We start from the raw sequence: 24,923 nt of genomic DNA on the forward strand, positions 1-24,923 counted from the left end.
ACTGCCATTTTCTCCCATTCACATAACTTCCAGTTTAAGTCACTCCCACTTCAGTTTTTCTATCCAAACACAGATACAGACAATTTTGCTGACTGAACAGATATAAATACAGACAGTGTCTCTGCATACCCCTTTTCCTGATTTCACTTGGTTGGAATAAAGTGAAAAAAAAGGCAAACTGTCTGCTCTGCTTAGCACAATGTCGCCATCACTGCAACAGGGAATTGGTTTTCTACTTGGTCCACAGAGAAGAATCACGGTGGCACATCAGATGGCAGAATTTTCCATGTACAACGTCCTGCTAATAAACTCCTTCCTGACCACCTACTCACCTCAGCTCTTAACCCTAGCCCTGGCCATCTTCTGTCTGGAACTTTTCCTCACTGGTCTCCCTGCCTCTGCCATTAGCCCTCTGCACCTCACCCAGAATGCTGCTGCTCACCTGCTCTACAGCCACCCCAGGCTCAGCCATGTCACTCCCCTTTTCATCTCCATTCACTGGCTATCAGTTTTGGTTCCGATCCAATTCAAAACCTAGGTGCTAGCCTATCTGGCAGCTAAAGGGACCACTCCATTATATCTTCAAAAGATCGGACCCTACGCACAAGCCAGACGTCCGTCCTGCAACCTCGAAGCACCTGGACCCTCCCCCCCATGCATGCAGCACTTCCTGGTCACACTAGTTCTGTTGTGCCAAACTTCAGTTGTCATACAGGAGAAAGTTTCAAGTGAGCATGGCTGTTGGTCAGATGCCAATCTCTTTAGTGAACATACATTTTATAAGCATTATACCTTAAACATATTCTGCATAAGTCATCCTGGAGGAGGGTGTCAGCTAAATAAATAATATAACCGACAGCATAAGGAGAGATGACAGGCTATAAAAGTGAAAGCATTTTGCCATGTGGTACGAAAGCTCAGCAAATACAATACTGGGAAGAACTCCACCATAGCAAATACACTGCAAAACAAGTCTGTCTTGCAGTAAGTGTTGTAATGAGACTTAAAATCTTTTTTCTCTCAGAGTCGAAGATAGAGCTTGTTTTTAAGTTACTTTTTGCTTATCAAGTGAAATCGTCGAACCATGAAATGAGTCAAACTGTCTCACCGCATTGGCAGTATTTTCATTTTACTTAGCAAAAAAGTAATAGAAACAAGATTTTTGTAAGACTAATGTTTTACTTGTTAAGACATACTTATTTTTTGTAGTGTATTCCAAACACAAAACAATTAGCTCTGCAAGAAGAAGGAAGTTTTGAAAGGGCAGTAAAGAAAGCGGGTTCTTTGATAAATGAAACCAAAGGAAAGTACTTAGTGGGACCATTTATAAATTAGCCACTCACATTCCTTGGGGATGGGGGGTGTGTTATTTTCAAAGATACTACTTTATTCTCCAAAAATAACTTCAAGTAAATTCCAGGCTTCTTACAGTCATAGGTTTGATGTTATAGTACATGTGTAATGCAAACTGACCATACAGCAGACAGCCCTACATAACCTTCAAGTGAGAGTTCTTAAGGAAAAAAAGGTTACGCTGTTAGATTGGTTCAAGCTAAAGAGTCAGCCTGGCAGCTGAGCAACAAGCCTCGCGACTAAAAAGCTTTTCACTGATTGAGCAGCTCATGTTGACTGAACTTACCAAAAGAAAAGCGGATCTCCAGCAGAGGATGAAAAGCTTCTATAATCCAAACATTCCCAGAGCAAGATCAAAACCCGAGGACAGGAGTTCCTGTAGGGGATGCTTCTGGACTTTAATCGCACATTGTTTTCCACTCAACGCTGTTTGTCTGATTTAGCAAACCAGAGTAAACACCTGAATGTTTGTTAAAAAGGGGGGAGGCGGGGAATCATTCGATGAACTGTCGTACTTTGACCTTCAAAACAGAATATTTCTCCATCCGGTCACCAAGCATTCGTGCTTAAATTCCCCAATACGCCCTTGCAAAACTGTATCTTTCACAATAAACAACTTAAAACAATAGCAGGCGTGTGAGCGTGAAGCAGCTGTTCAGAGAAATAAAACTACAGTATTTCAGATGTGGCAGGTTAAGCCTCATGACCTAGAGCTTAAGGAATTTCAGTGTGAAATTTCTTGCCCTGACACCGCTGGCATTCTGGGGTGGAATCTAAGCTTTAACTGCTCGTACCCCTCTAAGCTGCAGAAATGAAGGGATTAAGCACAAGTTCTCCTCTCTGTCTCTCAAACACGTTTCTTCTGTGTTGTGACGGTCATTTTTTCCAAGATTGGCACTTGTGGCACCAACGCAAACATGTCAATTTAGTCCATTTAATGTGATAGGAAGTTTAAATCATGTTTTTGGAGCACACCAAGGGAATACCTATTCAAAATGAATAGTGAATCTGTAGGGAAACCCAAAAAGTGAACTACCGTATGCAGTAGAGAATGATTACATTCACTATTGGAAACGACTCCCCAAAGCTACAGCGACTCCACGTGGAACACGCCAGCTGTGGAATCAACAAGACCACAATAAACTATACTGACACCAGCAGGTCACATAAGATGGACTTACCTCACATTAAAAAACTGTGAATAAACAGGATGGTGAAATGTCTTTCATGCTCTGTTATGATGCTCATTTCCCACTTGCTGCTCCATACATGGCAGAAGGTGATTGTTTCCTGAGCTTTCCACCGCTCTCCCTTCACATGTTAGTGGCCATTGAAATTACAGGGTTACATAAACAATGGCATTCAATGCACATACAATACTGTTCTGGAACACCTAGAAATACCCACAGAGGACAAAAAGCAGCCAAATGTATCTATAGAGACTATGTGCTAGACACATGCAGTTATCCACAACTGGGTGTGAAGTCCCATTTTCAAGGTAGTTTACATACTCTCAATCCAATAAACTTGACAAAATCTACCCGTCACTCTGAGAATCAATATTCTGTGTTTTTACAAAATTCCTTCAGCTATTCAGCCCCTGATAAATACCATCACATTGGGTTATTTTAGGACATCAGCCTATTACCAAAATATGTAGGAACAAGGTGAGAAAAAAAAACAACCTGGAAACTGAGAGCATTGCTAAAGCATGCTGTGTCCACGTAGCCCAGCCTGTCCCATACGCACCACTCACCTGCTAATAGAACAACTTAGAAGCACAATACAGCAGTGTTTCGTCTCTCTTCCAGAAAAAAAACATGCTTTTTGTAAATGGTATTACATCGGCAGAAAATAGTGAAGTCTGACACCATGACAAGAGGTGTTTTTCAGAAACATATGTGTGGCAGCACGGCAGTGACGGGGACGTGTTACAGCTTGACTCGCCCGAGTCAACTATCGTAAGGTGCCTGCGATGTTGGGCGTACTGAATACAAATGACAGCACGAACAGTTGGCTCATGCAGTACGTCTGACTGTTGAGTTTTGGGGGAAAGAAATGTTCTTGCGTGGAAGCGGCAAAACAACACGACCGTACCGCTCCGTCTTGACGGAAAAATACACTACCATTAGGTTAGCCTAAATGCCTCGATAAACTACTTTTTTACGCTATATGTAGCTATTATATGGCATACAACTTAGTACGCCATATGTTCAGTACCTACATGGCATACAACTTCAAAGCACAGCATATAAATTAAACCACAAACTATCAAATTACATTTTACAGACATGAACACAAGTTGCAACTATGTGCTCAGTGCGACTATGATTAATTACTGAATGGTCAAAACAAATGTGCCGAAGAACTGGACACGCCCCCTATTGTCCTCAGTAACACCTGGGCTGGAGAAGGGCAATGTGTATAAAAGTTTTCCGTACTTTAATGAGATAAATCACCTCGTAACAATCCACAATCAGATAAATGTCCGCGTTCCAAACCATCATTAAAATGAATTGTCTTCTTCCATTACGATATAACACATTACTAATTATCTGTTTGACATATTTTCCCGGATAAAAGTTACTTCTGTAATCATAAAACGGCTTAAAATACAATCCAAGCACTGAATCCAATATTGCACAACAGTACGTCAATGAACAAGATTGGGAAAGAATTCCTGTCCTCGTAGTTTCAGTCTCAGTTCACACTCTGTCAAGTGACAGAATTCTTAACCATACTTAAAGGGCGGAGGTAGGGTGGAAATATTATTTTGTTCCTCCAGTGCTAAGCTTATGGGCATTGTTGACACACAGTGATGTGTAGAAATTATTGTCCGTCACCTATTTTGCCATCAGTTGTTTGGGAATTTCACCCTTATCTTTGGACGATTAAATACATCGCAGACAGATGATCTCACTTTTCAAAATAAACTTTTTTTCCTTTTGCTTCTCACCATTTTCCTACTTCCAAAAAGTAAACCATCAGCAGATGTATTATAAAATGTAAAAGAAGCCAAATACCACACACACAACTGTCCACACGCTAATCTGTAAAAGATCGAATATTATAATGTGCAACATTGACATTCGAATAAACGCAGGATAAACTCATCTTCTCGGAGAACGTTAAGAACAGTGTGGTAAACTAAATGGCTACGTAGCACAATATTCGCAAGCATGCATTGTGAGTCTGGAACAGCCCTACAGGTGTTGTGAGCTCACTATAGGCTACAGTTTAATCAAAAGCAGCGAGATCAATCTGACGTTAAAAAAAAAAAAAACACTTACAGGTATATATTCGCGTTGCGAACAATACTATGCGCTAAAATAAATGTGTGTTGTTCTTACCTTTGAAGCTACCTCGCTTTACCTAACTCCTGTGTGTTCTTTAGCATGGTGAAACGCCGAACCTGTTGTAACTCGTACCAATCATGCGAGAAGCCTTAACTATTGCAACGCCCTTTTTCTGCAGCCTATTGCGTAGTATTCACTGGGACAAGTGTTCAGGCCTGCGGAAGCGTACTGCATAATTATTATTTGTAGGCCAGTGTGATTTACGTAATTAAGCCCTAAAACACTGAGGTCTGTACCATGAGAACGTGGCATCGTCACATACATTTTGTTTACACATAAAATCAATGTTTTTGAAAAGTTGTTTTCTAATTAATGTTGTTTCAGGCGAGAAACCAAAAAAAGTGCAAGACGTAGGCTATAATGAAAAGAAAACTGCTGTTTCATATGCAGTCGAAAAGGAACGAGAATTGGGATACAAATGAAAGAGTTTTGTAGATTCCTCACATTCCAGTGTTAGTTATTATTCTCCATGACAACACAGCTGGCACTCTGTTTCCCGGGGGAAACATAAGTTGAAATGTGAGTCGATATAAACGCTTAAACCCGAATTAAACTTTAGTTTCTCGACCCAACAGAACAGGTAATAATTAAAAAAATATTTAATGATGTTGCATTACTATTTTTTAACACGTGATGTTAAAAAATAGTAATGCAATATAGTGCATAATGATGTATCTTATATAGTTTGATATCCGATATTTGAAACCGTTTTCTCATCCATTAGGAATTTCATGAGATAGTGCCTGACCTAAATGCTCATAAATGACCATATTTCCATATGTACCACCCTTAATTTAAACATGAGCAGCAAGCTCAAAAAGGGCCACCCGACCACGGGCAAAATAAAGAGATGATGCCCTATTGCTTCAACTATGAATATTCATTTTATAAATTAACAGTAAAAAGCAGCAATTATATGTCCACATACAAGTTAGGAGATTAGAAACCTAGTATGCAATATCATATGAACTAAGAAAACATTTAAGAAGGTGCATATTTGGGTCCATTAGGAGAAGACACAGACTCATATGTAGCAGTCAATGAAGGAAGTAATAAAACTCGAAAGAGCTCCTCTGTTGTAAGAACATTAAAATACACGGAAGGCATGTGATTCAGTGTCAACGCATAGGCTATATAAAGCATATGTGAACAGTAGCTACTTATTTTTGTTAGTCCATTCATTTCAGCGATCCACTGATAGTGTTAGCATTGTCTGGCGAAGAGCTTTGTTTTTGCTTCACTATGCGATATAGATTTTTAATACCTTTTATATTATTTTTTATTCTTGCATTTTTGTGCTTCTATTGTTTCATTGTCACTTTTGTCACCTTTTACTACCTCACTTGTTTTTATTTTCTTTTAAATGTAAAGCACTTTGAGCTGCATGTTTGTATGAAAGGTTATTATTATTATTATTATTATAATTATTATTATTATTGATAACAGTGAAGTGGTAATGCAGCTGCAGTGTAGAGCGCGAGACTAGGATTTGGCCTGCCGCATGGTTTGGCTCCCTGCTCTGCCAAGTGAGTTCTTCCTCTCTGCAGAGCCCCTGCATGCCATGCTAGCGTTCCGAAGCGCGGGTTTGCCCACATGAGTCCGGAGGGCACTGGCACTCTGGGCTCATTAAAAGGAAAAGCTGCGCAGCGTTTATGGAATTTCTCAGAAGAGACGCATTCCAGGCTCCTTACACGTACCCAACCTATCGGTGGAATTTCGGTGGTGTTGCAGTGTGGGATGGAAGATCAGGGTTCGATTCCTGGCTCCGGCCCCTCAGAGATCCCAGCTGTCCACAGCATGCATTAATAGCTTGCTTGCCAGATGTCCCAAGCTAACTGCAGTATATTATGTTCCTGAACTGATATTTTCTTGTTAACTATTTATCTGGGATGGGAATTATTCCTGTGAAAATGCATACTTTGAACTGTTTAGTTAAATTAAAAGTGATGTTATAACAATAATTATCAACAATAATAATAAATTATCATGCCCTGAGATAGATTGGCAACCTGTCCAGGGTGTATTCCAGCCTCTCGCCCAATGCACACTGGGATAGGCTCCAGCACCCCCCGCGACCCTGTCCAGGATAAGCGGGTATAGATAATGGATGGATGTATGAAATAACTGCTCATGATTTCATGCTTAATGCACAAAATAAGAGTCTTGTAAGTGTATAAGCATTTCCCAATCTCATCGCAAAATTCCTCCCAGAGGAGGAATCCGTGTCCTCCCAGATTGACTGAGGATATTACAGGAATGGGACAGGTCTATAATAATGATTGAACAAGGCTCTTAAAAAGCTCTGCATAGTCCTGAACCATTGGGAAAAGGAGGGCCCATGTGCAGAACAAGCATGCCACAATACACACAGTACTACTCATAAGCAGACAACACCCCAGAGTATTTTAAGAACGGAGATTCACAATGCATACCACCACAGCAGTTGCTGAATCACCCCTGAATGGTATGACAGTACACCTCATACGCCCTTTCAGTCACACATTGGTATTGGCGGGACTGTATTTGGAATCTAACACATGCTTTGCATACATTTGCACATATCTCAGCAATATCAATGGCACATTTAATATGTAGAATTCAAGGCAACAGTCTATCAGATTGATAAGATCTTGTCTAATTACTTGTTCCGGAAAGTGGAACTAGCAGTACCAAAGTTTATTCGTATTCTATAATTTATATGGTACAGGTACTTTCTGTTTCTTTAATGTTCTCTTTGTATCTGTACTGTGATATATATCTGATTGTATCAAACATTAACTGTAGTGATTCATTTTCTATATTCTTTTTATAGTGGTGTATAATGAAGGACACATAATGTTTTCAATATGTTTTACCAAATTAAATGTTTTTTTTTTTTTTCTGTCTGAACTATAATGAACCACATAATTCTAACAGAAATGGATATAAATATCAAGCACTTGTAAACTTGGTTTGTCTCCAATACTCATAGGAATATGGGCTTGATATAACAGTTTGTATAAATTCATATTTAATGCTGTTTAAGAACCTTACATAAACAAGGCCGGCAAAGAAAAGCACCTTACAGGTAAGGTTTCTGAATACTGAAAGAAAGAGAATGCTCTTAGAATAAAAAAGAACTAGTCAAACCAAATGCAGTCAAAACAATGGCATATAAATGACATTTTTACTCTGTTGTTTACACTCGTGTCACATGCCCTAGAAGGATTATAGCAGAGCCAGTCTACGGCCACAAGAACAGGACTATCTGAATCCCTGGTACATGTGAGAGTGAGGTAGATCCACTGCAGCATAGGTGCAGTTTTTCTGCATGCCCTGGTCCTTACCTCTCCTCTCCTTTTGAGCTGTGAGTTCTCCTCTTAAAGGCCTGTCATTTCCCCAGTGTCCATAGAAACAGATTAGTAATCCTGGCTCTGCTGCAGGTGGGCCTCCTTTGCTCTGCCTAGCCCTGTGACATCAGCAAATCTGTCTCCTGTGCTTATAGTGACTCCAAGCATGACCCCACCAGAGAAAGCTCTTTAGCATTGAGTTAAAGAGTGTCACTCCAGAGAACCCTCCCCATTGCCAACTGAAAGGAGACCGGTAGATAATCTTCTTTTCCTGCCCAAACAACCAGGAACATGCTGTCTGGACAGTTAGCAACAGCACGGCTCACCACTACATCTACACAGGCTATGAAAAACTCACCTTATCTCTCACTCGGTCTGCACTAATGAATTGTTTTTCCTTAAATCTGATCACTAGCACTGCTGCCTATTCTTAACTTTAATGGAAAAACACCACACCAAGCACGCGCCACACCTACTAATTAAAACATGACTCACCTGGGAAAATTTGGGATACTGGGTCGATTGTCACACCTTATTAGATAAACACTGCCAAGAAAAGAACATGTCACAACAGAGGCACAACTGCATGCTGGGTACTCTTTAATCAAATCACAAGAAAACAATACGGCTACATGGGCTGTCATCTTGAAATCTCAATCTTATCATACTGGAACATTAGTGTTTACTCTGATGATCAACAGATCACCGCTGGCCACTAAACTATGTCTCACAATCATTTTATCATGGCTTACTTTGAGGTGGTGATACTTTACACAGTACCTGCTGATAACTAATGCTGCTCCAATTGTATTAGATACTCAGAATACATAGCCCACCTGGGAGGTATTTCACAAAGCAGGATAACTGAGTTTGCAAGATAACTGAGCTGAACAAAACCCAACCTTTTTTAACTTCAGTCCATGCTCCAGATTTGGGAGGGTTCTGGGTTTTACTCAGTGAAGTTATCCAGCTAGCTCATGCTTCATGAATCAGGGCCCTAAACTGTGTATAGGACACACACAATGGTCTGAATTCAGCATTCAACATTGGGCCTTAACTTGGGTTCCCAATGAAATTCAAGGAATGCTCATTCCTCCTTCACAAGCATAATTTGCAATCACCAAAAATAAATGATGAATAAATTTTATATATATATATATATATATATATATATATATATATATATATATATATACAGTTGAGGCCAAAAGGTTACATACACCTAGGCTAAAGATATTCAAACTGAGTTTTTCACAACTCTATACATACATACATACAGGTATGATTGCAATTGACAGGTACATATGTGCGAAAAATACATGTTTACTAAAGTGGCTTTTGACCAGAAATTGTAAATACAATGGAATAATGGGGTATAAAAATACAAGTTCCAATATTGTCAATAGTGTTCATGAAAATACTCTTGTCAGATGCCACTCCAGACAGCAATACTAATATTGATTTATATTACTATTGAACAAAACCAAAACAGTTCCATCATGAAAGGGAAATCAAAGAGCTCACAAAGAAAGCCAGCACATTCAAATTAAATAACGAGCAACTCCCAGGTTTAATATGCCTTAGGGGTAAAGCATGCAAGAAAAAAGGTGACTGTTACTCTCCTCTCTGCTGGAATGTGATAATTATTAACAGGCCACGTATTAGAAAATGTCTGTATAATCAGTCACTTGAGCTGAAGATGAATGGAATGATGAGGTGTATTTTTAAACACTTCAATCAGCTTTAAAATGGCTTTAAACAGTGTGGATTCAGTTTAAATTCAGTACCATGTTCAGTACTTCATTCAGTACTAATGAAATAGAAAAAATACGGTAAGGGCAGCTCACGTTCAAGGCCAGAGAACCACCTATGCCACCTATGCCCAGAGGACCAATCAACTTTCTTAAGCAGACACCTGCCACAAATGTAACATTAACACTAACAAGCTACATTGTGAGGGTAAACATGGCACTTTGTAACTCAACATTCAGGAGACTGAAGACAGAATTCAATTCTATTTGGCATAGCCTACGGTTCCCCCTAAACGCCCATGAGTACATATGCTTGCGCCTGATAAATCAACTGTGAGATTTATATATCTTTCCATCACTACAATCTTGCCTGTAAAATGACATGTGTCAGGTACGCGTCCAAATCCCACCTTAAAGCAGATCTGTGGGCTACGTGAGAGAGAAAATGTGCAGCTGTTGGCTGGCGGCTGCCTGCTGGGGCTGGTCTTGCCAGGCAACCTGCACTTCATTAGGTACGGAGACGGAGTGATGAAATCCTGAGCACTGAGGAGACCTGAGAGCTCTGTGGGAAGTGCTGTCACTGGATATATGTTTCTCTGGCCCACCAGAGAAACCTGAGGAAACCCTTACAAGGACTATATTTATCCTTTGTGGGGAGTCTAGACATTTTGGATATTGACAGTTCTTAAGTGTAATGCATTTAATGGTACAGTGAAAAGTGAAAACGCTCCATTATAATAAAAGTGTCACCATCCGCTTATTTTGAGATTAAACTACGCAAGACTAGTGTCAGCAGCTATTTTCACACATGCTGAAATGTTCTTTGTAGAATTTCATTACTCTAACGCCAGTTGCAATATAACAGCGGCTTCTTGGGGTAAAATCACGCCAAACGTGATGTTTTACTTTGATAACAGAAATAAAACGTTTCTCTTCAGTAACATTAGCCGTTTTGTTTTAAGAACACGTTAGCCAAGGTAGACAATGACGTACAATGTTGTTGTGACTTTAACAAGGGCTGTAATTTTAGCACTGGAATTTCCAGTCAGAAGCAGAATGGAGGAAATTAACTTTAGTAGAAAAAAATACATACAATTAACGCAATGTAAATCAAATACAGTTCATGTAATTCTTCAGTTTAACATTTATATTAAGCATCAGTGGTTCTGATCTTTAGAATGGTAATTATATCTCCATTATCTTTAGTAATGTGCAGTTGGTTTGCCTGCACTTAAAGCGATCTGTTCATGTTCAGCACGCTGTCCAATAAAATCTGACAACCTGCCAATTCACGTCTCTACACAGCCATCAATATGCCTCTGAAACCAAAAATATCTCTTGCAGTCCAGACAACTATAAACATCTCATATTTACTATGCCCAGATTTGAATTACAAATACCAATACTACTACAACGCTCAAAATCACATTTATTTTTTTATTTATTACACAAATAAAAAATATTGCATGTGATTATTTTCTTGGAACCTTCAGTACCCAGAAACCTCAGCGATGGAAGCCAAGCCATTTGTGTGGGCTCAGGCAACGCTACTCGCTCCGCAGGTGCTCATTCGTGTCACGGCAAGACGCTACCTAGCCCAAACTGGAAAGCTCGGTAATGGAAAACGCCTTCGAGACGCTACTCGAAGCTCCGCGCCGCCAGGAGGGGCGGGCTCGGTTCCTGTCCCCGGCCTTCTCTGCTGCTCTTTTTGGCTGCCGCCCGCGCTTTCTGCTGCCTCCCAACACCTGGAACACCTTCGGGGTTACAGGCAGCGGAGGCCTTGCCTATCAGCACGCACACCTCGAGCTGATTAGCAATCAGCCCTGTGGTAGAGCTGCCTTCTCAGGCACTTTTTAATGGCGTGGTTATGAATCACATGGTGAGAAACATACTGTATGCCTTTTCTATTGGTGAGTTTTTTTTTGTTTTGTTGTGTTTTGGTTTCCCTGTTTTTTATCTGCTATTCCCCAAGAAAAGGGGGAATAAAATTTCCTGCTGGTGAATTCAGCCATTCCTGAGTCCTTTCATACAACCACCTTCATGACAGCCACACCCATGACAATGCAGAAACCTTACTTTCTGATTATAGGCTACAAGACCATTGCATGCAGTGCAAGGCATCAGCCTGCTCATTTGTATTATTTGCATTCTGGATACCCAGCATGAATATTGTTAGACAATTCTTAGAATATTGCTTCTGCTTGTCTGTGATAAAAGCTCAAACTGACTGATTCCAGCAGCAACATATCTTACGGACTACAGTCAACCTTGACTCCTGGGCTGCTGAAAGGTCATTGTCAGCAAACAAATTAAACCATTTTTTTAAACAGTCATATCAGTACATTTTTTTCTTTCCTTCTTTCATCATTTAATCTTTTAATTAGGTTTATAAATTAATGTGAACTCCACAGCAGCATTGCAGATATGGTTGTTCTATAGTAACAACACATTTAGGTTGACTAAAACAAATTAGCTTGCAGACACAAACATCCAACAGAGTGTGAGAGTCAGAGTGTGATTTCTTATTGTTCTTCTAAACTGAATAGCTAACACATGTATGTCTGATAAGCGGGGCCTAAAACAATGTTAAAGATAATACTATTTACCCAAGGAGAAATAATATCTACTAGACTGAAACAACTTTAATGTTCGGTGGGATGTTTCCAGATGACTAAAGCACCAATGCATTTTAATGCTATAAAACATTAAATTCACATAGAACATTTTATATGCTCATGTAGTCAATGTCCATTATCAGAGATTTACTTGAAAGTAAATCTCTATGCTTATCTTGTCAAAGTTATCCGGCCAATCTTATACATTCCTATACATAGCATTCCTCTTTCTGGTTAGCTAGACTGCGATAATTCCATGATCAGATGATCTGTTCTATGAAGATCCTCCATGCCAATCATAGTAGTGCAGCAATGCTCCCCTTCAGCTCAAAAGTTTGACTGAAATTGTAGCGGCTTATTGGCTCGTTCTGCGGTAAGTTTGGGGCTGACTGCTATATTTAAGAGAAGCTCAACCTTCATCATCATGGTGTCCCCCTTCCCCTCCCAACATTGCCATGGTCTTGAGCCGGGGGGTGTGAAGCGCAACCAAACTTGACGATTCGTCAGTTTGTGTGCATTGCCCTAGAGCAGAGTAATTTACGAAAGCCGTGCCAGATATCGTAGAGAAAGGAACGCGCATTCAAGCACGCTCACACATCCAGGCTAAAACCTGAAAACACCGCGAAGCATCGCTTATTCATCGGAATTATTTTTAGCCGGGTACGGCGAAATCTGAGGAAATCGGACCCCTGCAAGGGAGAACTCGGCCCGTTTCCCTATTCTATTTTGTTTTCCAGCGCTTTTGTTTTGAAAGTGTTCGTGTTTTCGCAGGAGGTCCATTGAATAGTTGTGACTAAAGGCAGGAAACTGTGACCTTGGGACACAAGTTTACGGTGACTCACAGAAGTTTCCTATGCGTCTCACAATCAGCAACTTCTCCTGGGCTCCCTGCCCTGCTGTAGAATTTGGAGACAGTGCTTTTCATGCCTGCAATAACAGATTAACCAAGTTACTATGAGGGAGCGCACCCCTTTCGGTCCGTGCCCAAAAGCCTCTGCAGGTGTGGGTGAGTCACGTAAGTCCACACACGAGTAACAACACCTTACGGGCCTGTCTGAATTCTTCCATGAATGAACTGCATGGTAATCACTTTCTGTTCATTCTTCCACTTTAAACCCAAGAGGAGGCCTTATCAGCTGACAGTGTGGCAAACCGTGGTTGGAGCTTGAGGCCGGTGAGGGCGGGGATAAGCTCACAGGGGAGGGGTGCTGGGATTTGGGGTTTGGGGACTCAGGCAGAGGAGAGGGGGGGTGGTCCCGGTGGACAGACATAACACAGAGCCGGGGATGCAGCTGGGAATTTGGTAAGAGGTCACTCACAGTAAACATCATTTGTTTAGAAAAGGGCAGGTCTGGAAAGGCCATTACTGCAGGAGCCATGTGTAATGTGGAACTACACAGCAACTGTCTGTATGAGAACTCCCCATTTCCTGTCTGCACATTTTTTTTATTTAAAGCAAACAAATATAATTTTCCCACAGTGCATTTCAGGCAGGTTTCAAAACCTGTGTCAGCACATTTGGCACCTGTGTGAGTCATGATGATAAAGATTTAGTGGATTCTCATATCCACACAACTGCACACTCAATTATATTGCACATAAATAACACCTAGCCTTACGTGCCCACATCCCTCATTCAAAAATGAAAAACGAGGTCCCTCGGTCTCAAATCATGCTACGGGTTTCCCCCACCAAAGGAGCCACACGGCGGAGAAGAACCACGTCGCTACGCTACGCTACGTCCTCGCAGGCTTCCCAGCACACAGCGGCGACTCTGCAGTTCGCGACACCTGCGGAGCAGTCCATGCTGCGGGCGAAAGAGGGCGTGTGCTAGCTCTCCGCTGACATGCTGATACCGCGCGCGGCCTACGCGATAAGGACAGAAAACGAGCCGCGCTAAGTGCCGATAGGCGTCCGCAGGAGTAATTACATGGCTACACAGGTCATTAGCTGCCCACAATCCCCCCCTCTGTTAGCGTCGGGAACACAATTCACGCTGACTGGCAGACAGACAGTAATTGTTTTCACTCATGAGGAGGATGTGTATATCCAAGCTCACCAGGACAAACTCAATAAGCAGTACATCCCAGCTCTTTGTGTAACAGGGGGCATCAAGGTCTTTCAGAGACTGCAGCAACTTATCCTGCCAAGCAAACCTTTACATAAACGGAGTGGCAAAAACAGAGTTTCCCTCCCATGAGTCATAATTATATCAATTACACTGTGGCCATTTTTGTGAGACAATGAGCCATTGTGCCCTCCAAAAGCGTTCGCCAGGGCGAACCCGGCCCTGTGTTCCCGCCCTGCGAGGCAATGTTGGACTCTAACGGAGAGCTAGCCTTAGCATAAAGCTTTCATTCATTTCCTTTCACCGATCTCACAAGGTGCTTTCATCATGAAAACTAAAATACACAAAAAATAACCTTCTCCCTGTCCCAACAATGTCAGACAATAGCAGAGTGCTAGCCTTGGAGCCCCAGTTGCATATTCCTATTTTCACTTCATTTCAGTGACTTCACAATGAAGACTTTCATCACGAGGGCAGAAATAACCGCCCCATTCACAAAGAAACGTTTCTTTCTGCTAAACACCGCGCAGCTTTCTGGAGGACAGAGGCCAGGGTGTGGTACCTGGTTTTGCAGAGGGGCCGCACCCTGCTGACCGTCACATGGCCGAAGTGATGCTCCCCTGCGCGAGTGCGGTCACGGCCGTTTGAGACGCCCCTTGGCTGACACCATTACATCAGCCCTGAAGCGCAAGCCAGCGTGAGCTCACGCAAATAACTCACATCATATGTGTGAGCCGACACATTGCTAAAACAAAGCCGCCTTCGTGTGTTTTCTGTTTCAGATATTACAAATACTGTATCTGGTGGACACTTAAATACACGACACTAAACACAGGGTAATTGCAATTGCTTATAAATTAATTTACTAACAAAATAATATAACATTAGAAGAATCCTACCATGATGCATTTAAACCATACACTCACGTGGTGGTGAAAGTCAGATTAAGCTCTCTATATCAACACCTTTAAATCTGCCTAATAGGAGTGCCACCTTGTGTTTAGTTTTTGTCTTGCATGGCCTTGAGTCCAATTCACAATCGATGTGCATTACACAAGTCTGTATTTATTTAACTCATATTTTAAAAAAACAGCAGTTTCTCTGCCTGCTTTTTACTGCCTATTTAAGGATTAGCAAAGTGATAAAGGGGCTGACTCGATGCAGAGCATGTTGTAATCGACTTTGCAGAGCGAGTCGTTTTACTCATAATTGAATTTTGTTTCTGGGGCTGTCCTGGGCCTGATGCATGCAATCTATCTGTGATTCTACTGGTGCTATGAGCATCTGCCTGTGCACCACAGGCCAGGGGGAAAGAACTGAGCTCCTGTAGCTGGACCCACACACAGACGTGCACACACACACACAAGCACACATGCACGCACACACGAACATATACACACATACACACACCCACACATGCATACACACACACACACACACACATACAGTACACACACACACACACACACCTGCATACACACATACACACACACCCAAACACACACACACACACACACAGTACACACACACACACACACACACCTGCATACACACATACACACACACACCCAAACACACACGCACACACACGCATGCACACACACACCTAGCCACACACACACACAAACACACACAGACACACGCACACACACATACACGCACATACAGACATACTACTACTTTATTAATTAGAAATCCAAACCAGAAAGGAAACTGGAGCCCTTCTACAATGACAGTGATCTCTAGAGAATGATGGGATGCAGAAAAAACACCTCAATAAACATTTAGGAAAAAGGTGGACAGCCCTGTTAACAGTGGCAGGGTGACTCTGATCACCAACTCTGTGCTTCACTGCAAGAGTATCGCTTATGAAGGCCATTAGAATGCAGCCTATTCAGAGATCAGATGATCACATGACCTGTGCAACATTGGCCTAATTAAGGCAACACTGGTGAATTATGAGAAACACAGCTGCACACATGGCTGGAGGGTGCAAAAGCCCTAACTGGTGTAAAATGGCATCATTTCCAACACAGTAACCCTGGATGAGGAAAAGCAGACCTGTCAAAGCTTACTGTATGTCATAGGGAGGGGGCGCCACTACACCCCTGTAGATGTGGGCCTCTGACACGCCCTTATTACCGCTGCTGCTGAGCACTGTCTGCTTGCCCTAATTCTTCCCACGTATTGGTTTTAAATCACGGGCAGTACGTAAAGCTGCCCTGCAGACAAGACTGTTTGCATTCTTCTCGCCTGTGAAGCACTGTCGGACGAAAGATAACGTTTGCAACTGTCTTTCCGGTCAAACACTGTCAGCTCCTGTTTGCCTGTTTAGATTTACAGCACGTGCTACTGCAGCTACTGCACAAGAGGGGGATAGTTATTTTATTACGTTAATGGTACAAACAAGGCCTCTACTTATTCTGACCACAAATCCTTTTGTTTCTAACTCTGTACAAGAAATATGAGCTTGCTTTGCATTTCCAAGAACTTTGCAAGTTGCAGAAATCAACATTAAACGTGGAGAAAATGCGCACGGAATGGAAAAAATGCAACACACTAACCCAGATACGAAAGTGGACGTTCCATTAATGAAATGATTATTTGCATTGGAAAAATGTTTTTTCCATTTAATCCTCCAAAAAAATTTTTCAAATCATGACAGTCATGAGCAAACTATGCTCACCGCGGCCAAATCCCATGAACTATAAAACATTCCAGTTGCTCCAGCCAAAGGAAGATACAGTTTCTCTGCTGTGATGGAGGGGGAGAAAATGAAGTCACGATTGTTAAAACGCCGTTGTGCCGCTTCGGACGCCCGGCTAACGTCAAACTGACCCCAGACCCGCCAGCAGCAGCTTCGTCTCCTCGAGTCAAAATACAGAGGCCATTAGCCAGCAGCGAGCTACAACATCCCCCTGGTGACCTCTTTGTACATAGGAATACAGCATCATCAATGTGAAATCCACTCCATTTTGGCTCATAAACCAGTCGCATGCGATACTGCAATATTTACCCAGGCAGGCTCTTTTGCTAGATTTTTACATCATCCAGTTAATTAGCATTTACTGGTATTTACAGCTATTGCACTGACCTCCAGAGCGTAACAAAGAATAAGCATTATTCTCCCACTCTGGAGGATGGTCAAAGTGTCTGTTTTCCGATTCTGGGGCATAAAGCATATTTTCCATAAGGCATGAAAGGCCTAGTATTCCCCAGACAAGACGAGCTTTGAAAACGCAAGCTTGTCCTGCACTTCAATGATATTTTTGTTCCAAGAGAAATGTTGTTTTCTGTCTGTACTTCTGCTGCAACTGCCCTTTTCAGCAAAGTCTAAAAATGCAGCTGTGCAACTTTGTAAGGTGGGGGGGTAGTTTGTAAAACTACATTAAATATGTGTGCAGGCACAGTATGCAAATAACATCAGCCTAGTGCCTAAAGGTTTTAAGCAGAAGGCTTGCTTTGTAAAAGCAAAGGAGCTAGTTTGTGATGTACAGTCCAGAAGACAATGCAATCAAAAATATCTTTTTTGTCATGAATATTTGCTTAAATCTGTAACCTATTGTTATCGGCAAACCTGAATGAACTATAGGAGAGCACCTTTAGGGTGCTCTGGTAAATTCAGAAGTGCATCTATGGCACAAGCGATTCATACACACAGCTGGAATTCCCTTCCTGTCTAACGCTTGAAAAAAAGGCAACAAATAGCCTACCATTGTTCCCCAGAGGCGCTGGCCAATGAAAAAGCTTTTTAATCAGCAGCCTCCAGGTCTCTGCCTCTACCTCCGTGGCGAATTCCTCCTGAGCCCTATAACAGAGGTCCCGTTTGTCCCAGAGTTTCCGCAGACAACCAGAGGGGTGCTAACTGCTAACCGCTTTTCCAAAAGTTTCATAGAGTGCGCTCACCTCACAAATATCGTGTTCCACGCTTCCCACTGCCGAAGGGTAACTGAGAGGGCGGAGAAGGCCGGAAATTTAGCCGGGACGCCGGGGAGACCCAGCTCTCTGCAGCAAATGCCACTTGACCTTTCATAGCAACAAAGCACCTCAGTTTAAGGTCTCATCTGAAAGATGGACCTTCAGCGCGCGTGCGGGCTTCAATAAAAACCGAAGCAAAGGAAGACCTTCTGACCTTAACACGGTTCATGCGAAACTGCTCGTAGGCAGCATAGCAAAGCTTGTTCCACCTCTGACAGCCTTGCCCTGTGACTGTGGAACTGGGCTCGGTGCACAGCTGCCAGGATTCACATCGGCCTCGGCCATGCCCGGCCATCCAGACCACACCCCGCTGATTTACATGTGCACACACAGGCCAGCCACAGTTAGTGAGGGAAGGAAACTCGAGTGGCTTAACAGGCCCTTAAAATGCCTTTGATTTAAAGCCAGCAGCTTTGCTGGCTACGAGGCAAAGGGCACCCTACAGCACTTAAATGCTACATGTGGCTCAGGCATACTGGTTTCATGAGGGATACACACTCAACAAAGAAAGTTTCAAAATGACAGAACCATGAGACAGTGAAGAATGAGGAAAAACCAATGTAGTGTGTTGGGCCACCATGTGTGGCCAGTGCATCTGCGGCATAGCAGGGTCTAGAAAGGCCTGCAATTCTGCAGAAGGTCCTCGACAGCACTGTTCCAAGAGAAGTACAACAAAACTGATGTTTAGCTGACCAAAGTGTGAAATGCTGCTGCCATTCCAGAAAATCCCATTAATGGCTGACAGGGTTCAGATCTGGTGACTGAGAAGTTCATGGCATATCAAACCAGTGGGTGACTACTCCTCCTCTTTGGAATGGGGCAAGACACCCCTTTTCACAAGAAACATTTTTTTTACATTACATTACAGGCATTTAGCAGATGCTCTTATCCATTGCGACTTACACTATTTTCTCACATAGCGTTTACATTGTCTCCAATTATACAGCTGGGCTATATACTGAAGCAATGCAGGTTAAGTACCTCGCTCAAGGGTTATACTACTCTTTAATTTCGGTGAAATGATCACTCAGCGCCTTCTAAGTATGAGTGAATATACACCATGCCAGGAAAATGCAGCCCACACCATTATGGAACTGCCAGACGAACATAACAGGAGCACTGCTACGAGCGTTCCAAAGCTGAACACCGTACTAACCCCCTTACCCCTAAAAGCCCCCTGTAGATCAGTGGTTCTCAAACTCGATGCTGAGCCCCCCCTGCTGGCTTTCGTTCCAACCATATTTGCAATCCCAGAATTTTAACAAGCTGTTCATTTTTCTTCATCAGTTGCTTTTCATGTTCAGAGGGATAACCCACTTAAGCCATATTATGTCAGAAATAGCTATGCATGCCATAAACAATAAATGTCCCATGTTCACATTGTGCTAATTGTGCCATATTGCAAAACATGACATAAAAACAGGTAACAAAAACTTTAACTGGCCCAAGAGGCAACGTAATTAGGCTGTCAAACACATGTGTTTAAGTTCCATCACAATGTTTTCCTTTAAAATATTAACACAATGCAGGTTTGGCTCATTATCATTTGCTTTGTCTTTGATTTTTTGTTATCTAGCAAATGGTTAGTTCTAATGGCCAGGTGTCCACACTTTTACCAATCAGTACCCTAGGGTTTCACCTCAGTCCATGGTCTGCTCAGTTAAAACATTTTTAATCTCTTTTTTTAATTGCTTGCAATATAGCACAATGTAAATATTGGACTTTTTTCTTCCCTGCATGTATAGCTATGTCTAACATAATGTGTCGTAAGAGGGTAAATAATCCCTAAACATGAAAAGAGTCATTAAGAAAGATGAACAGCTTGTCAGAATTCTGGGATTGCAATTGTGGTTGGAATGAAAACCAACACACACAGGGGGGACATCAGAACCACTGCTCTAGATGTAGTCCACCACATAGTGTCAGCAACACATCAAACTGAGACCAGGGACAGAGGGGCGATCTGGGACACAGCTTAAGCCTCCATGTGACTTCACACTCCTACCCTCCAAAAAGCTGACCACAGGTCAGAGGTCAGTATCTGTTCTCCACTCTCTCGCTTGGACACACATTGTCACTATCCATCCCAACTCCAACCCTTTCTCTGTCTGTCTCTGTCACTCTCTTCCTCTCTCTCTCTCTCTCACACACACACACACTCACACACGCACACACTCACACACGCATGAATTGTTGTAGACTGCTGCTGGTGATTATCCAGCAATGCAATCCTGAAATCAGGTCAAATTTAATCAACTGCAGCAACATGGTAACATCTCATGGTAAGACCCTCTTCTTTTATTTACAAAACGTTTTGTTTCGAAAGTATCATTTTGAACACCTTAGCCACTTTCTGTGGAAATCATAATACATTCACACACTGCAGTGAAAAGCCAAGTGTTGTATAATTTTGTCCAACCAGTTTCACATATGATGAGAATGCCTGTCACAGGTTTAGGGTTACAGTGGGCCCTATGGTATGTAATGACATCATCAGCCATTATTATTGTACTGGGAATGTAAGAGTCATAACATTGGGAACACTGAAATTTCCAATTATCATTATAAAAGTGGCTGGATTTTCAGAGGCCACTTTCAAGTAGCTCCCAATTTCACTATAAACACAAATAAATAAGGACCATGTGTCCTTGTACTGCTACAACAGCTCTCAAAGAGAAAGGTTTTCATTTTCATGTTGTAGTCAAGCCAAAGACAGGCATGGGCTGTCTGTTACTGTGAAAATCCAGACAAAAGCGGCCAAGCTCTGGTTCTAAGTTACACAATGATATTTCCACATGCTTAAAATTCCAATTAGAAATAACAGCTTTATTTCAATAACCATTTCTGCAGCATAGCATGGGCTTCAGAGCAGTTTTCCAGCTTAAGTGTGGAATAATGGTGGAACATTCTGGAAGGCAGCAAGCAGAGATGGACTTCAGAGACTTAAACCGCTATCAAATTCTACACCTCCCCTCTAATTAAAATCAAAATAACCTTTGGTGCCAAGAGAAGGAGCAGTGGCTGCCTAAAGCTCATAAGGGTGCCTGTGTAGCCAACTCTCCCAAACTCTGGAAAACTGGGAGATAACATCTCCACCAGGTAACCAATCATGAGCAAAGGCACAGGAAATTCCATCATCTCCTGACCAATCACTCCTTTTTTATATGAAGCAAGCAGATACTGCTCACATTTGTTCCTCACATTTGGAATATGCACCTACTTGCAATGGGGACTGTAAACTTTGCCCATTCAGTTCAAGTGGTGTCTCACCTAGTCTAAAGGACAATCATTTATGCGGGCCGATGGAATTAAGATGACTGCCTCACATTTATAATTATATAAAAATACACATCAGTTGTCAAACAACCCAGCAGCGTTCTGCCTGATGTCTGAAGTTGAGTGGGTGGGCAGGGTTAGGAGATTGGATGGCAAAACACTAAAGGCTCCACTGATTTTTGGTGGTACTCTACACTTAATTAATCAGAGCGGCTGATCACACAACTCACTTCACCTGGTTATTTGGGCTAGATATGGGATGATGACATCAAAGTGCAAACAAAAACCAGGAGAGCTTGTGGCTCTCCAGGACCAGGGTTGCAGACATCTGGCCTGGGAAAAAAAGATTTCTACTGGAGGTTCCTTTAGTGAACCAACGTGGGGTGAGGTGTTCCCTCTGGACCAAGGAATCAAGCCAATGCCCTAGAGCAGCGTTTGGGAGGCTCTACTGAAGGAAATGCTGTCCTTTGGATTACATGGTAAATTGAGGTCCCGACTCACTGTTGTCCTTAATCAAAATTCCATATAAAAATGAAGTGTTTCCATGGTGCCCTCAGCTTTCTTTACCACATACACAGATGGGCTACAGATAAAGGCACAGCAAGCTGGAATGAAAATAACCACCATCTATTTGAATCAATAATGGACAAAATGTACAGCAGCCCACTATAACCCTCATAAAAAAGAAATACATTGTTTCATTGAAGTGTGTGTATTTTAAGAAACTAAAAATATGGTGCAGTTCTGTATACAGTTAACAACTATAGAGTTATTCAGTACCGGAAATAGTAGGCCTATCCATCTGGCATGATGGTATACATTTTTCCCATAGCTCTCCCAGATGGCCCAGCCAGGTTCTCACTGCTTCTCTGAACTCAGGAAATGAGTAAAAGGTCAAAGGTTACTGCAATCGCTAAAAGGACACAAGACTTCCATTTTAAACTGCCTTTGGGGTAAATAATGCATGTAAACACCAACACAAAATACTTAGCCTTACACAAAAAAGAAATGCTTCACCCATAGCCTACTTGGAAGATTAATGATGTTATGAAGCCCAAGAGAAGTTAAACATTTTAATTAAATAGTTTTTTTATATATATATATTTTTTTTTTTAGTTTTTCCAAGACAACTGAATTTGTCACACCCTGTAGCCTACAACTAATTACAGTGCGTGGGGATAACGTCTTGTTGGGTGCAAGATCAGCAAAACTTTCCGCTCTCAGACTTGCAATTATGTCATCGTGGGAATTTCCTTACGACATAGGGTGTTCAAAACTGCCTAATACGTCTGGCTTCCTGGCAAAATAACAGCAAGAGAATAAAAGAAAATACTGCAAGAGAGACATACTAACTTTATGGAACCTAGGGGGTTTGATATTGTGACACGTGAGATTAAGTAAGGGACTACTGGCAGTGAAAGACATTTTTATAATCTGCAAACACATTGCACTGTCATAACGCTGCAATAGCTGTATTCTCAGTTAAATAAATACAGAAACGCAACGCTGTAGCCATGAGACAGTGAGGGTCCCACCAATATGACCACGCAAGCACAACACGAAACAAAACACGCGAAAATGTTTCTGCTTCGTAAACTGAATGAACGTTATCTAATTAAAATGTGTGGCATTCTTAAAACCAATTTCATCTTTAAAACGACAGATCTGTCTAGCGACTTATTCCTGTATTTTCAATATCTTCTAAACATTTTCTCAAGAAGGCACACAGATTGCCGCGAAATATAAACTGTTCCTCTAAACTGCATCCGTGGTGAGTAATATAGGCTACACTCTTCTGGCATATTCCCATACTTCAACTCTAGGAACTGAATATTTACCTCCAAACATTTAAAACTTAGCCTACAGCCATCTTTCAGGGAAATGGGTCTGTCTTGGAACTCTGTGGCTATTCGTAAAGCTGTTGCGTCAATGATTCTCCATGGAAAATTAGTAACATACCTGGCAGCAGGAGGTAGCGGACGCGGGGTACCCTGAGATCCATGGTCGTCCATTCCCGTGTCTAACTCTACAGATTTAGCTATATCCGTCGGGCTAAAAAAAGCAAGAAGACGAACAATTCATCATAACTAATGCCCCAAAGATATTTTTTAATGATGCGAATTAGTGTTCGTTGTGGGCGACTGCATCTTACAGCAATCTGACAGTCACGTCAAACACTCGCCGAAGAATTTCAATTTCCCTTTAAAGTAGCCTATAACTCCTGCATGCGAACCAGATTTTCTGTGAAATCCGGCATTTAACCAACGTCAACGGACAAATCCCTCCAGTGGCAATTAAACCGTTACTTTATCATACATTAGACTACACAATGTGAATAAAGGAATATGTTCTCTCAGAGCGATTCTGTAACTGACAATCCCAACACCAATGACAATAATTCCAATTTAAATGCGTTCAATAGAGATTAATATTTACTTCCACGACAGTTAAACAAATTCCGCTGGAACTCCCACCTTTTCTCGCTCCTCATAACAGTCGATCTTCTGTTTCCACCGCGTCGCCGGGATTTACTCGGTCTGTTTTCATTAAACTTGCAGACTACATTTTCAAGTCATGACATGATGGCACGATTCAAAGCCAAAGCCCCTTTTCATTTCACACGTACATATTAATTTTCTACAGTAAAAGAGTAGACTATGCTACGACTGAAAGAGCCAAGACTTCACGTAGCGCTGACAGGCAAACTAAGTCCAGTTTATTAAAATTCGCATCACACTGTCCGCACAACTGCAGTCAAGTCCAGCCTTTGTCCTGTACCAGTCTGGCTGCGTGCACTTTTTCCCACGTAACACGCTTTTTGCAAAAGCCGGGTAGCCTCTGGAAACGAGTTGATCAGATTACATTTATCCGATGAACACAACAGTACGTTTAGTGTGTTTATGAATTAATATTACATTACATTGGTTACTCATAATTATTTATATTAATCGATGCGATGAATTAAAATATCTCATTAAAGCGCAATCACTTACATGACTTGTTTGTCTCCTTTGACACGAATGCATCTGTTTGAACTTCCCATGAGGGGAAAAAAATCAACAGTGAAATACTGTACCCTCTTTGTATCTGCCGAATTTGCCAATTAATTTAGGAAAATGTTTATAGCGCCGTCCTGTGGCAGAAATGTTTGGCTGACAGATTACACTATATTTGACAGTGCTGGTCATTGTTAATTT

The 24,923-nt window shown here is 41.8% G+C and overlaps 1 protein-coding gene across 7 annotated transcripts in view; it reads right to left on the minus strand.

Annotated features, from left to right (window-relative positions):
- cobll1b (cordon-bleu WH2 repeat protein-like 1b) overlaps positions 1-24,784 on the minus strand; it is a 51,482-nt gene extending 26,698 nt beyond the window's left edge. For 2 of the 7 annotated variants that reach the window (XM_064327419.1, XM_064327418.1), the window contains exons 1-2: positions 24,720-24,784; positions 23,686-23,778 (exon numbers count right to left, since the gene is read on the minus strand). In XM_064327419.1, the coding sequence (XP_064183489.1) occupies positions 23,686-23,778; positions 24,720-24,769 (143 nt within the window). In that variant the 5' untranslated portion in view covers positions 24,770-24,784. Of the gene's footprint in view, positions 1-1,639; positions 1,877-4,703; positions 4,865-8,035; positions 8,058-23,685; positions 23,779-24,200; positions 24,412-24,719 lie in introns of those variants that run through there. The other 5 variants (XM_064327420.1, XM_064327421.1, XM_064327424.1 and 2 more) reach the window with 5 other exon arrangements.
- Between the last annotated feature and the right edge of the window lie 139 nt (positions 24,785-24,923).

This window comes from Anguilla rostrata, chromosome 3, assembly GCF_018555375.3.
Source record: "Anguilla rostrata isolate EN2019 chromosome 3, ASM1855537v3, whole genome shotgun sequence".
Lineage (NCBI taxonomy): Eukaryota > Metazoa > Chordata > Actinopteri > Anguilliformes > Anguillidae > Anguilla > Anguilla rostrata.